Source organism: Engraulis encrasicolus, chromosome 20, assembly GCF_034702125.1.
Source record: "Engraulis encrasicolus isolate BLACKSEA-1 chromosome 20, IST_EnEncr_1.0, whole genome shotgun sequence".
NCBI lineage: Eukaryota > Metazoa > Chordata > Actinopteri > Clupeiformes > Engraulidae > Engraulis > Engraulis encrasicolus.
Genome location: NC_085876.1, coordinates 12,770,253 through 12,784,726, shown reverse-complemented (window position 1 = coordinate 12,784,726; position 14,474 = coordinate 12,770,253). Strand labels below are relative to the sequence as shown.

Below are 14,474 nucleotides of genomic sequence, written 5' to 3'. Positions count from 1 at the left end.
GAGAGAGAGACGGAGGGAGAGAGGGAGAGAGAGAAAGAAATGAGAACGAAAGAGAGTGAGAGATGCCATGAGAGGGAGGAAGAGAGAGAAGGAGAGAAGGAAGAATGAGAGAGAGAAAGATGGCACGAGAGTGATATGCCACGAGAGGGAAGGAAGGAGAGAAAGATGAAAAAAGGGAGACAGAGAGATAGAGGAGAGAGATGAAAGAAAGAAAGAAAGAAAGAAAGATAATGAGAAAATAGGTGAAATAAGGAACGAAAATGGACACTGTCCAGAAAGTCCTCTGGGAACTTAAAATAGGGTCACACCTCTGTGGTTTGAAACTACTACTTCACTGGGGGAAAAAAGATGCTTCATTACTGCAATACCTATTTATGACCACAAGGGGACCCTTTAACATTAAATTAACTCCACCAGCACAGAGCAGTCGGATGCTGGTCAGTAAAGACGAAAAAGAACGGCTCCTGAATGGCAGTGAGATGCTATTCAAGACACAATCCTTGATGATGTCCCCTCATGTACTGTAATCTAACAAATAGTATGACGTTAAGTAATGCTCGTCTCTGACTGTCGCTGATAGCAGTGTTGAGGAGACCCTTCTCTGTTCTGTGATCACACCCACTTTAACCCTTTGTGTCCCCGTGCCCCGCTCGGCTCGCCAACCTCACCTGCACATACTGGACTTCCTGGACACTGTGGTGCTGGGGGAGGACGGGGGCGTCTGGTAGGACCAGCTGTAGTCTGAACCCTTCAGGTCAACAATTACCTGCAGAAACACAGATGCAGAGACACACACAGTGTTTATGAACAGGATGTGAACACCAGAACAACAATCAAATAGAATAAGCACCTGTTCTATTCTGAGAGTGGTTTTGTGTGGTTGCAATATGCATCAACGCTGGCTATCTAGCCAGGTCCCTTCAGAAGAGGCCACAACATCCCCTGGCCTATTTTTTCGCATAGTTATGCTGGTATAGACAAGAAATATCTGTCGTCGTGGAGTAAGCAGTTTGGGGGCCACTATTGTGGTGTAGTGCGCAATCCATAAATGTATTATCAGTATTATTTAACAGTGACATAGATGGGAGGAGAAATGTGTGGGGTGAATAGAAGTATTCTTCTACTAATGTCTGTGTACCGCCAATGGCCAGGTGGTCAATTGGATGGTATATGGGGGAATTGCTATAGCAACTGACCTGTTCGCTGGACGGGGGCAGCTTGTGTGGGTCCATGGTCAGAGCCTTCAGGTCATCGGAAATGGTCTGCAGGTGGGTGATCTCTCCCAGCATGGACATCTCCTCATCCTGAAGAGAGGGCAGAGGGCAGAGGGCAGGGGTCAGGGGTGACCATGAAAACACAAACACATGGACGTGCGCGCTCACACACACACACACACACACACACACACACACACACACACACACACACACACACACACACACACACACACACACACACACACACACACACACACACACACACACACACACACACTCCGACACACATACACGGATGGATGCACGTGCACACACACACACACACAAACATACCAAACACTTCATTTCAGTTGCACCTTTCACTTAGCAGAGGTCACGTCCATCCATCAGCCATGGCTGTGTTTTCACTTTGCATTAACTCCGTTATTGAGTGCTTCAAAGGCCATTTGCGTAACACGAGAACGCGGCGGCATCCCGAGAAGAATGTCACGTGGCTCTAAAAACAGCCGAGGACATCGTGCTGAGCCGTAGGAGGGGTAACGGAGGACGAGGCGGAGAGACGGCTGATTATTAAAGAATAGGCACCATTCACGTCAGTTATAACCTAACCACCTATCTTTCTATTCAGCGATACAGGCTTCAAGAGGAATATGGGCAGCATGCTTTATTTGAGCTGAATATGTAGACAGGGATAGCATGCATCTCCTGCTGATGGTAAAATAGCTGCCTGTCCCTCCACCTGATGTCATCAAAGATTAGGCACCAGGCATTCACATCAGCTATCACCTAACCGCCTGCCTTTCTATAAACAGTGATAGAGACAGATACAAACTAAGGGAAACAGCCAGCGCCGGATTAACGCACAGGCTAGATATGGCTGCAGCCTAGGGGCCCCAACCTGCTAGGGGACCCCCAATTGGCCAACTGGGGGAAATTCAATAATTGCAAAAATGTGATGTGTGAAGATTCGGTAAAAATGTGTCTGTCTTGTAATACTCCTCTCCACAGTTGGCTGACATGTTATCCTTCCTGGCTTGGAATTATGGCACCGCCGTCTATGTCATTGTGTTATGTTATTTGCCTTCCAAGGGGGCCTACATCAACCTGTAGCCTAGAGGCCCTGGAGGACCATCCTAATCCAGCCCTGGGTACAGCTGAATTTGGACAGCATGCTTTATTCAAGCTCAGTGATGTAGACAGGAACAGCAGGCTGTATTCAAGCTGAATGTGAAGACAGGCACAGCAGGCTGCTCCTGCTGGCAGTAAAATAACGGTCTGCCTGTCAGCCTCAGTCTTTCACCTGATGTTACCTATTTTCACCCGATGTCACCTAATTTCTGGGCAATATATCTGAGGTACATTATGAGGTGTTCTGGAGAAGGGACAGGGAGATAAGGATGTTGAATGAGAGGAATCAGATGATGGAGAGGAGAGATAATAAAATGGGGGGAATCGATATCGATGGGAACAAGGCTTGCGAAGGAACAGATGAGGACAGGTCTTAAATAGGAAGATAGATGTAAGTGAAGACGAAAGACGGACAGGTGCACTCAGAACAGGCAAAGTAACAAGGAAGAAAGATGAGAGGACATTTATCGTGAAACGTTAAAGAAAGGGGGAGAGATAATTGAGATTGGCAAAGTTAAGCGGGCTAAGTTAATAGCATCACTGATTAATGCACCTGACACCAATTACAGAGTAATGCATTTGCTGACTTGATTGGAAGTAATTACTTCACCTGCTACAAAACATTTTCTCTACTTTAAATGATTGATGTGTTTGACACACAGATCCTGAACGAGATGTTGCTCGTCTATGGTTGAATCTTGTCTTTTGAGATATATTTCAGATTGGCCTCATCTACATGAGACATTTAATTCAGAATTAACTCTTGTCCAGCAATTCGAAAAGAATGCGCAAGGCAGCATGGATACTCCCAGGCTAAATTAACTCACTTTAATTCTGAATACATCTTAATTCCACTTTGAAAACGTCATGTAAACACTTCACAATTTGGAATTAAATAAAAGATCAAAGTAAACTCGACGGAACTATTTAATTTTGAACTATTAATTTGGAATTAACAATGTCATGTAAACAAAGCCATTACCATATTCATATCATTCTGTGTCTGTTGCTTCTGGATTACTTATCCTAAGGATACCTTTGAAACATGAAATAAGCTAAATAGACAAAGAAGACATAATCAAGAGAAACAGGTGACTGTTTTAACATAAACATTATAGGCCTTCTCTTCTGTACATTACTCAAAAGTTTATGGGAGCTCAGTACTAGAATAATTTCAACGCAGTACCGGTAAACACTTTTTTCTCAATAGATAAAGCCCTGTTCTGAATGTGCCAGCAGGGAAGTGTCTGATAATTGGCGATTCGTTCAGATAATGGTGTCTCTTCTGCCTCAGGACTTTGCTTCATATTGTATAAACAGCACATTCCATTTAATTAACCAAACTAAACTACACCACTGAGAGTGACAGGGAAGGGGATGGAAGAGTCAAGCAAGAGCTTTGTGCCTATGTACAGTGTGTGTGTGTGTGTGTGTGTGTGTGTGTGTGTGTGTGTGTGTGTGTGTGTGTGTGTGTGTGTGTGTGTGTGTGTGTGTGTGTGTGTGTGTGTGTGTGCACGAGTGTGTGTGTGTGTGTGTGTGTGTGTGTGTGTGTGTGCACACGCACTCGCGTGTATGTATGTATTGTGGTACTTAGTATGTATGTGGGAGAGACGGTGAAAGACAGCAATACCAGAAAACATCTGGTATATGTCACAAGTGTGTGTGTGTGTGTGTGTGTGTGCGTGTGCACATGCTTGTGTGTGCACATCATGGGTTCATGAATGTGCATGTTTTTGTGGTTTGAGCATTTTGTGGGAGACATAGAGAGAGGGGCCACTCATGACGATGGGCCGCAGCATGAAGACAAGGGTGCAGAAGCATCCCCTCTCCATGATCAGAGCCTCGTTTGAGTGTACGTGTGTGTGTGTGTGTGTGTGTGTGTGTGTGTGTGTGTGTGTGTGTGTGTGTGTGTGTGTGTGTGTGTGTGTGTGTGTGTGTGTGTGTGTGTGTGTGTCCAGTGTAGGTGCAGATGTGGTTCTTCTCCTCGATCAGGACCTTGTTTTTGTGCATTTTTGTGTGTGTGGTGTGTGTGTATGTGTGTGTGTGTGTGTGTGTGTGTGTGTGTGTGTGTTACTGTATATGTGTGTATTTCATGGGTGTGTGTGAGCCACTCACCACTACGGGCCGCAGCATGGATACGAATGTGCAGAAGCGTCCGCGCTCCTCAATCAGGGCCTTCCTGACCGCCATCTTCTCCGTCTCCTCCAGCAGCAAGTACTTGTCACTCACGTCCTGCATCGCACTGTCCAGCTGCGGCTGAATGTCCCCGCGCCCTGGGGGACACACGCACAGACACAGACACAAAGACACACACAGACACAGACACAGACACAGACACAGACACACGCACACGCATGCAAACACACACACAAACATACACACACAAACATACACACACACACAGAAACACAGACACACACACACACACACACACACACACACACACACAGAAACACAGACACACACACACACACCCACACACACACAATGTTGACATGGTTATGACCCTAATGGCTACAATTCACAACTCTTTAATTCCATAAAACTGCTCTGCACTCTTCCATCTAAGTATAGCTTTCCTAGATGTCAACATGTCAAAGACATATGGTGATATTTGATGACAACACATGATATGCTTTGGAACTTCAAGACTCTTGCGAAATGTATGTCCTGGTAAATAGTAAAGTAATTCCTGATTATGTAATAGCATCATGTAATAGCTCATATAGTATGCACATGTAGACCAATGACATATCTATTTTTACTCGTTAAAGACCCTTAATAGATTCCTAGATTAAAATGTTTGACTTGCAACGGGACATACAACATATAAAACGCATGAAACTGATGGACAAAAGCTATGGATCCAGGCTATAAATGATCATGTCTTCACAGTCAACTTGACTGTTGACTTTCCACCCACCGCTGATGAGCATGTGAGACGTGACTCAGCGACTAATCCCAATATTTGCCTGGCAGTCAAATGCTCACGCCACCCTCTAAAAGTGACACTGTTCATTCCTCACTTTCCTAACCCCAATGGACTCAGCAAAGTTTAGTTGCTGTAGCAGTCCAGTTGCATACAACAGAACTCTTTTTACTAAGATGAGCTGAATGAATGAGAATCTTCACATTCCCAATCTTCAAAATGATCACCAACTGTATTGTACAGGAATGTGTCTTGAGAATTACAGTAGGCGACGGATGCTCTCTGTCACATTACAGGGATTTCTTGTTTTGATGCAGGCCTTCCGACGTTGCCACAATGCACATAGTTTCACTGTGTGTGCAGGTCAACTGCTCTGCTCTGTGCTCTGCGCAAAGGTTCTGTTCTTTATACCGAAAACTACAGTAAGTTCAAGAGCAAAGTCATGGCAAGCTGTAGAACCAGTTGGGGGCTTCAAAGTGAGCTAGGTCCCCCCCCCCCCCCTCTCTCTCTCACACACACACACACACACACACACACACACACACACACACACACACACACACACACACACACACACACACACACACACACACACACAAACACACACACACACACACACACACACTGACAGGCAAGATCAGATGCTCTTGGGGGCACAGACAAGAGACGCTCCCTGAGGCATTGTACTACACACACTGTGTTACAGTCAGCCATTGTGACTATTCACATGGGCACTTATGCAATGGCTATATAGGAGAGGAGAAAAACGTAGTGTACTGCGTGGCCATATGCCCCCTGGTGCAGTTCTCATTATAGGTAGTATCTGTGCAGAGTTTTTCCGGTGATGTGACACGGTGAATGAGAGCGGCATTCACGCGAAGAAAGACGCATTTGAATACAGCATGTGGGAATATGATAAGAGCCTATCAAGTGACTGGGAACCACAGGATGGAGAGTTTCGAAAAAGAGAAAGAAAGAAAAAAACAAACAAAAAAACAGAAGTGAGAATGAAAAAGACAGAAACAGAGAGAGCGAGAAAGAGGGAGAGAAAAACAACAAGAACGTGTGTTTGGTTCCAAAATCCAGAACGTGAAAGGCCCCAGAAGATGTAAACATACAATTAAAGTTTTCAGTTTCACGGCAGAGTCAGCACACAGTTATGCGGTGGAGGGAAGGGAAAGGCTATCTTATTTTCCAGGGAAGAAGGCGAAGGAGGAATTCTTCCGTCGCATGGAGTGCAGAATGTATGCAGCAACACAGACAGACACGGACACACACATGCACACCAGAGATGGACAGAAGTGCTTTCCCACATGGCTTTGAAACGTCAACCAAGGCAGTACATTCATCTACGAGGCTCACCATTCCTCCTAACTGCATGCAGTGCAATGCTGAGACCGTGGGGTTACCCGCTCCCCCCCTTTCTCACAAAATAATAGCCCTTTCCTGCTGCTGTACTGTGATGTGCTGTTGACCACAGACGGGGTTCCTCAAGGGTCAGTACCGAGAGCTCTCCATTTCTCTACAACACAAGCCTCGGATGGGAATGTAAAATGCTAGACTGTAGTTTTATGCAATCGGCAGGGACTGGAGCCACAATAATCCATTCATGATGATGTGACTCACTGTGTCTACAAAGGCTTACCAAAAACAATCATGGTAAAAGTCAGGGTGGACAGCAGTGAGGATGCATTATGTCAGATAATGATGCTTTTTGGCATCCTTCCCTCTTCCAGACCACAGATGGAGTAGCCCTACAACTTCCTTTTTCTCTTCTAAACACACACACACACACACACACACACACACACACACACACACACACACACACACACACACACGCACACGCGCACACACACACACACAGACACACACACACACACACACACACACACACACACACACACACACACACACACACACACACACACACACACACACACACACACACACACACACACAATTTGCGGTACATACGGTATAGAGATAAATAATGTCTTTCTGTTTAGTGATGATTTGGTGAGAAAGAAAAACAAAATACAAATCGTCTTGCATTTTTTGTGAAGTAAGGACAACCTACTAAGTATGAAAAAGTGTTGGTGCTGTATCATAAGTTAAATGTAATTTTCATTTTGTTGTGTTCGCTGTAACTTCTGTCTTAACATCCGCAAAACACATGGTGTCTCATGCCTGGGTGGTGACAGGCAAATTCATGCCACACACAAAGGTAGACAACAAGGTAAAGAAATGGTAGGTAGCAGTGTATAGGTGACCACAACTCCAGTGGACTGACAATGGGCTGCGAGCCACAGAACAGTGTGAACGGAATGTGACCAAAAGACTGGACTTGGGCTGGTGTTGGCAGAAGCCACCCGTAAGTACAGATCCAGGATCAGCGAGAGAGCAATGGTCTGGGGTGCAGTGTCATTTGCCGATAATTGAAGGCTTCTCCTGGAAATCAGCACTTACAGACTTCTTCCAGGACCGACCACAGAGAAGAGAAGGTGGGTGTGAGGGGGGGATCAGGGGTTGGGGGAGAAGGAGGTCGACAGTTCAACAAAGATCTGTGACACACACACACATTAACTTACCAAACATATCAGCTGGAAAGTACAGGGGCATGTTGGGAGGCAAAATGGCGCACAGTAGCGCAGAAAGGAAAACATTTTGGTCAGTTTTCACATTCAGAGACACAGGGGTCACTCCTTGAGTGGGTGATCTCATCTGTGACATCTTGAACGTTGAAATTACAATAACACCCCTTTGGAGTAATCAAATTGTCTGCACAGATGTCCACTCAAGGAGAGGCCCTGTATACTTAATACTCTACTGAAGTTTCCTTTAAAGCCCTCTCCGCTCCAATAACTATGCAGGCAAATGAGTCAAGAGATGCAGTACTGTTTGCTTAAAACGGAATCTGGAGCTCAGATAACAGTGAGCATGAGGACATGAACTAAAACTCAACTCTGTGTAAAACATCCAGCAACATAAAAGCAAACAAGAAAAAATCAAATGCAATCACTTTCTTTTTAAATAAAATCTGACAATAGATAGAAGACTGTACTTTGAAGTCATAGAAACAGAGTGGCAAGTGTGAGCTTTGAGTGGGGACCAGAACATTTCCAGCAGTGGGTGCGCATATCCAAGCAAACGTTTTGCAGATACCAGACAATAATGTCAGACAAAGAGAAGAGGGAGGTCTGCACATTGCCAATTGTCCAAAAAAATAATCTTTTTCCAATTAATTTTTGCAATTTATCAACCACCCTGGACTTTTGTCAGGCCTGAACATAACATGCTGTAATTTTTAGGAGCAATAAGTTGCATGGGTTTTTTGGAGCACAATTGTCTGTGTGCAGACCTACCTCTTAAAATGGTGAAAAAACGCACTCACAAGCTATGTCTCATTATTAGCAATGGTGATGGCTTAAGGTCCGAACCGCGTCTGCTAGTGGACTTAATGGTATAATAAATAAAAAGTCTCAGCTTGTGAGTAGGATTTTTCTCCATTTTGCAGTCCTTTTGTACAGGCACCCAAAGTTATTTATTTTACTTTAGAAGTTGAGGGTGCCCATCTCAAGTGGGGCCCCTGCTTTGGGCTGGCTGTCTGTCCCTCTTACCTTTCTTGGCTTTCTTCTGCAGCTTGAGCGTGTCGGATGATTTCTTCTTGATCTCCTGGCGGGCCTTTTTGTACTCTGCAACAGTGGAAACACAATGGTTCTTAGCAGGGGCGCAGCTGTATGGGGCAGCAAACTGGGCATTTACCCCTTGGCCCAGGGCCCTGCTATATTGGTGGTGAGACCCTATAGGGCCATATGGGGGGGCCCAATTGGTGCCCTGGGTCTGTGTGTGTAATTGTTCTGCCACTGGCTCTTAGATGTGCAACGCTTTTGAGGGGACGGACAGACAGACTATGGGTGGTGTTTTTGAAAAACAGGAGAATCAATTCAGACTTTTTTCTTTTCTTCGAATGCATCACTGCTTCTTCTGTTGTATGAACAGAAGGGAGTTTATGCTTTTAATCACTAAATGGTTTGTATTATACTTTGGGAAGAGAGTTTATAGGCAATTCTTCTCAATTACTCAATGCAGTTCTCTGCTGCAAACAATAAGTGTGAATAACTACAGATACTATGGGGAACAGAGATAATGAGAGGAAATGGACTAGCAAAGTCCATTCATAAAATGTCATGCTGAAAAAAAAACATCTTTCGGAAACCCATTATAGGCCTTTTGAAAACAACTACACCTACCATTATTTATTTCATATTTTGTAAACACATTTCATTACCATGTACCACAATTTGTTCCCTCACTACATGTGTTAGAATATGATATACACTGTAATATAATACAATTTAACCTACGTTAAAAACTGTTCATTTACATTGGGTGAGATTATATGAAATATATTAAAGCAAAATAAAATAACTGAAAGCAGGGGTGCAGTGTGATGTTGTTAGGTGAGCAGATGAGTTCCCCCTCCACCTTAGTGTTGGGAGTAAAATAAACCACACCAAAACAAAACAAAATAAATAAAACCACTGAGAGCAGTGAGTAGTGTGGTGCGTTTGTGGTAAGCAGGTGACGGCTCGGCGGTGTCCCACCTTTGGCATGGTCCTTATCCAGCGTGTTGGACACCCTCTTCCACTCCTCCATCTGCTCCTGCAGAGGGCTGATCAGGCAGTCGATGAACACCCTGAGGGGGGCAGGGGGGTGGGAGGTGCATGGCGTGGGTAGGATGAGGAGATTGGAAGGGGTATGGATTGGGTAGGATGGGGAGGTTGGAATGGGTATGATTGGTGCATGATAAGGGGGTTGGAAGGGGTATGATTGGTGCATGATAAGGGGGTTGGAAGGGGTATGATTCGAGTAGGATGAGGGTAGTGGGAAAGGGTACAAGTGTGGTAGGATAGAAGGGTTTGGAGGCAGATGGATGGGGAAATGGAGGGGATATGATGGGGGGGGGGTGGAAGCAGTATGATTGGGGTTAGGATTGTGGGGTTGGAGGGGATATGGTTTGGGTAGGATGGGAGGTTGGAGGGGTTAAGTTGGGGGTATTGTAGGGGGTACAGGTGGGGTAGGATAGGGGTTTGGAAAGAGTTTATTTTAGGTAGAATGGAGGGTTTGGAAAGATACAAGTGTGGCAGGATCGTTCGGGGGAGTGCGGTGGTACAGGGAGGGTGTAGGGGTAGACAGGTGGAGAAGAGTAGCAGGGAAGAGGGGAGTTAGGGGACAGAGGAACACACGTGTCATGCCAAAGGCACAGGAGACTATTCCACAACAGGAAAACTAGCCCTACAGCCCTGTACGGTCTATTTATTTCAAACTCTGCCCCTTTTCAAAGCAACAGAAACAGAACAGTTGGGCCTACTGTGTGCCACATCAGAGACATTGTTGAATGGTTCTCAATGTCCCCAGTCAGAAACTCAGTCCCCGAAGGCCTGAGATGCTTATCGCACATGACATGGGAGAAAAATCCGGACTTTTTAGCACCAATGTAAAAACATTAGCCCTAAGCCCTAACATCTCCATGTGTGGTATTCGGGCGAACAGGGCCGGGGTTAAATCGGACCAGGGTGTGCTGTGTGTTTGTTTGCTCTCACGACAGCGTGAGTGTGTGTGTGTGTGTGTTTGTGTGTGTGTTTGTGTGTGTGTGTGTGTGTGACAGACAGAGAGAGAGAGGTTTTTGTACAGTGTGTGAGAAAAATCAGAGGCTAATTATTTTTCTGTGTGTGTGTGTGTGTGTGTGTGTGTGTGTGTGTGTGTGTGTGTGTGTGTGTGTGTGTGTGTGTGTGTGTGTGTGTGTGTGTGTGTGTGTGTGTGTGTGTGTGTGTGTGTGTGTGTGTGTGTGTGTGTGTGTGTGTGTGTGTGTGTGCAGTGATGCTACTGTGTCGCCCACAAAAGGCCTGGTTATCTCATCTCTGTGCTAGCTAGAGGGAGAATAGGAGGAAAATAAAAAGATTCAAGCAACAAAAAACCTAAAACCCAACAGAATAAAAATTGTGGGAGACTCACATGGAGAACTGCCTGAGTTTGGCCTCAATGCTTCTGTGCCTCATGCACATCCTGGTCAGGGCCGAACCGATGTCCCTGGTGCCTCCTGGAAACGAGAGCAAACGCACAAAGATATTCTCCGTCAAACACACAGATATTCTCCGTCAAACACAAGCACAGGACAGGATGATCAAATTTTGTCTATTCTCTCAAAGTTCAGGCTTTACAGGGATACGCACATCAAAGCCTTAAAGGCAATCGGCTGAACCGATGTCTCTTGTGCCTCCTGTAAACGAGAGCAAACACACAAAGATATTCTTCAACACAAGCACTGGACGGTACGATCAGTTTTTCAAGATTAAACACATTGGAACCAGAAAAGCCACGGGGAACCGATGGGGACTGTGAGTATTTCTTCTCACCAAATAAACCCCAAAGGCCTGTGATTTAGCTTAGCTGTGTGGCTACGCTTTGTGGTAGCATGCGACCCCAACTGTACCTTCTTTAATGGCTTCCTGACTCCAAATTTGTGAGCCTCGTCTGCTGCTTGTGTTATGTCATGTGGAGATTCATGGAATATACTGTGGCAAGCAGCGTCTAAAGTACATGGGAGTTTATGGGGCGTTAAAACCTTGGAGGGAGGAGGTTGTAGACCAGGCTGCTGGACCAACACACAGGCCATTTGAGAGCGTGCGGTTTTTGCAGGGCCCTACCATTTTTAACACAACCGTCCCATTTGGCCGTCGATCTCAGAGGAGAATGGAAGAGGGTTTTTTTGGGGGGGGCACACATCTCACCCCTCTCTCTACCCCCTCCCCTGTTCCCCAGGCTCTCCCTTTACCCAAAAGACTTCACTTAAGTGTGACCATGAGCTCTTTAGTAAAAACCAAACAAAGCCAATGACCTCATCGCTCCAGACAATCAGGGCAAGGAGAGAGAAAGACAGTGGGAGAAGGAAAGAAAGTGGGAGAGAGAGAGAGAGAGAGAGAGAGAGAGAGAGGAGGGAGAGAGAGAGAGAGAGAGAGAAAGAGAGAGAGAGAGAGAGAGAGAGAGAGAGAGAGAGAGAGAGAGAGAGAGAGAGAGAGAGAGAGAGAAAGAAAGAGAGAGAGCACAAAAGAAGTGTAAAGAACAAACTGAGAAAAAAAATGGAAGAGAGGATAAGGGACTACAGAAGAGGGGGAGAGGGAAGTAGAGTGAGGTGGGAGAAGGGTGGGTGGGGTGGGAGAAGGGCGGGTGGGGTGGGTAAGGGGCAAAGTGTGAAGTGCCACAGCATGTTTGTTTGAAAAAAAAAATCGTTGAAAAATATCCACCCCACTTGTTCTACAAAGACCCCGACTTTCCCTTGGGACAGGGTGAGAGTCGCCCTCCACCCTCCACACTCTGCAAACAAGAGCGGTTCCCAGAGCCGCAACAGCAGCAGCAACAGCAGCAGTATCAGAAGCAGTGGTAGAGTTAGCGGCAAAGGGAGAAAGAAAATAGGCCCCCTCGTCCACAGATGGTCACATTCTCCCTGTGACTGGGACAGTAGCCCCCTCCGGAGATATTGTTCCTGGTTCCCTTAGCTTTTGCACTCTGTTGGCAGCTAAAATCCCTCCCTTCAAAAAAAAGAAAAAAAAGAAAGATGAAGAAGGAAAAAAATCCAGCACAGCACTGAAGGAATTTATCATTGCTGAACATCAGCAACGAGGAGGAAGAGTGATGGTGGTGTGTGTGTATGTAAAAACCAACCAAACAAAAACAAGACCAAGAACACAAAGGAGGGGTGACCATTTCTTAACCTGCAGGGTGGATCGATATCGTATGCTGCATGTCATACGGGCAGACAATAAGACCGTGACATCCCAACTATGGTGACCCCCCCACCACTCCCCCACCACCCCTCACCCTCCTTAATGCGGGGCCCAAACGATGAGCAATATTAAAAAAACCACTGAACTGTTAACATGACCTCGCTTCCTAGACAAGCGGTCCACAACAAAGGCTTTGTTTGTCAATGGAAAAACTGTTCGACCAATGCGGTGGCTTCGATCCGGGTCACGTGACCCGACGGCTTTTATTTTCCTCCCGATTGCCGGCCCTGTATAATTTAGTCATGTTTCTTTTGGCTCCGTTCAACTCAACTCAACCGCCTGGGCTCCCTACCAAAATACAAAAAAAGGGGGAACCATCTCTCAATCATGGCCTTTTGAGAAATGACAGGGGACCCGGAGCACAACAATGAGACAATGGATCAGTCTGGGCCTCTGTGGTGTTTGTTGTCATGAAGCCGAGAGAGAGAGAGAGAGAGAGAGAGAGAGAGAGAGAGAGAGAGAGAGAGAGAGAGAGAGAGAGAGAGAGAGAGAGAGAGAGAGAGAGAGAGAGAGATCAGTAAAGAAAGATAAACAGATAAAAAGTTCAGAGAGAGAAAGAAGAGAAAGAGGGAGTGGCAGAAAAATACCTTTTTAGAGTGTTAAGTCCTTTATTGGAATGATACAGAGAGAGAGAGACAGAGACAGAGACAGAGAGAAACAGAGAGAGAGTGAAGAGATGGAGAGGGAGAGGGAGAGGAAGAGGCAGTTCTTTGGGTCAGGGCCGGTGAAGGTGAATGCCGGAGTGGTACATTTTTAATGTGGTGGTGGCGTGCGAAGTGTTGAGGTGTTGAGTTGCAGTGAAACCCTGTCCAGTCCTTAATCCACATGAATGGACACTCAGTTACCTACACACGCAAGCTTGGCCAAACAGAATGAACACACACACAAATACACACACGCATGCACACACATATACACATAAACACATTCACACACACACAAACGCATATACTGTGTACACACAAAATGTTTTACCTCCCTATTCCACTGCTCTGTGTTCACTTACTCACACACACTTACTTATGCATTTACACACTTTCCCACTTACTCACACAGTCTACACACACACACTTTTGCACTCAAACCACATACCTGTACACTTTCTTACATTCACACTCTCACTCTCTCTTGCTCTTTTTATCTATCTCTTTTTTCTCTCCATCCATCTCTGTCCTGTCGCTCGTTGACTACCTGCCTCACACACACACACACACACACACACACACACACACACACACACACACACACACACACACACACACCCCCCCTCTCCCCCCTCTCTCTCTCTTGCGCCCTCTCTCTCTCTCTCTCTCTCTCCCTCTCTTGCGCCCTCTCTCTCTCTCTCTCTCTCTC

General features: G+C 45.8%; 1 protein-coding gene across 1 annotated transcript in view; it reads right to left on the bottom strand.

Moving 5' to 3' along the window:
• The window catches only part of LOC134436303 (protein MTSS 1-like), an 85,250-nt gene that overhangs the window by 13,080 nt on the left and 57,696 nt on the right, over positions 1–14,474 (bottom strand). The window contains exons 4-9 of the mRNA XM_063185453.1: positions 11,293–11,377; positions 9,882–9,973; positions 8,895–8,969; positions 4,461–4,618; positions 1,197–1,304; positions 669–766 (exon numbers count right to left, since the gene is read on the bottom strand). Coding sequence (XP_063041523.1) covers positions 669–766; positions 1,197–1,304; positions 4,461–4,618; positions 8,895–8,969; positions 9,882–9,973; positions 11,293–11,377 — 616 coding nt within the window. The remainder of the gene's footprint in view (positions 1–668; positions 767–1,196; positions 1,305–4,460; positions 4,619–8,894; positions 8,970–9,881; positions 9,974–11,292; positions 11,378–14,474) is intronic.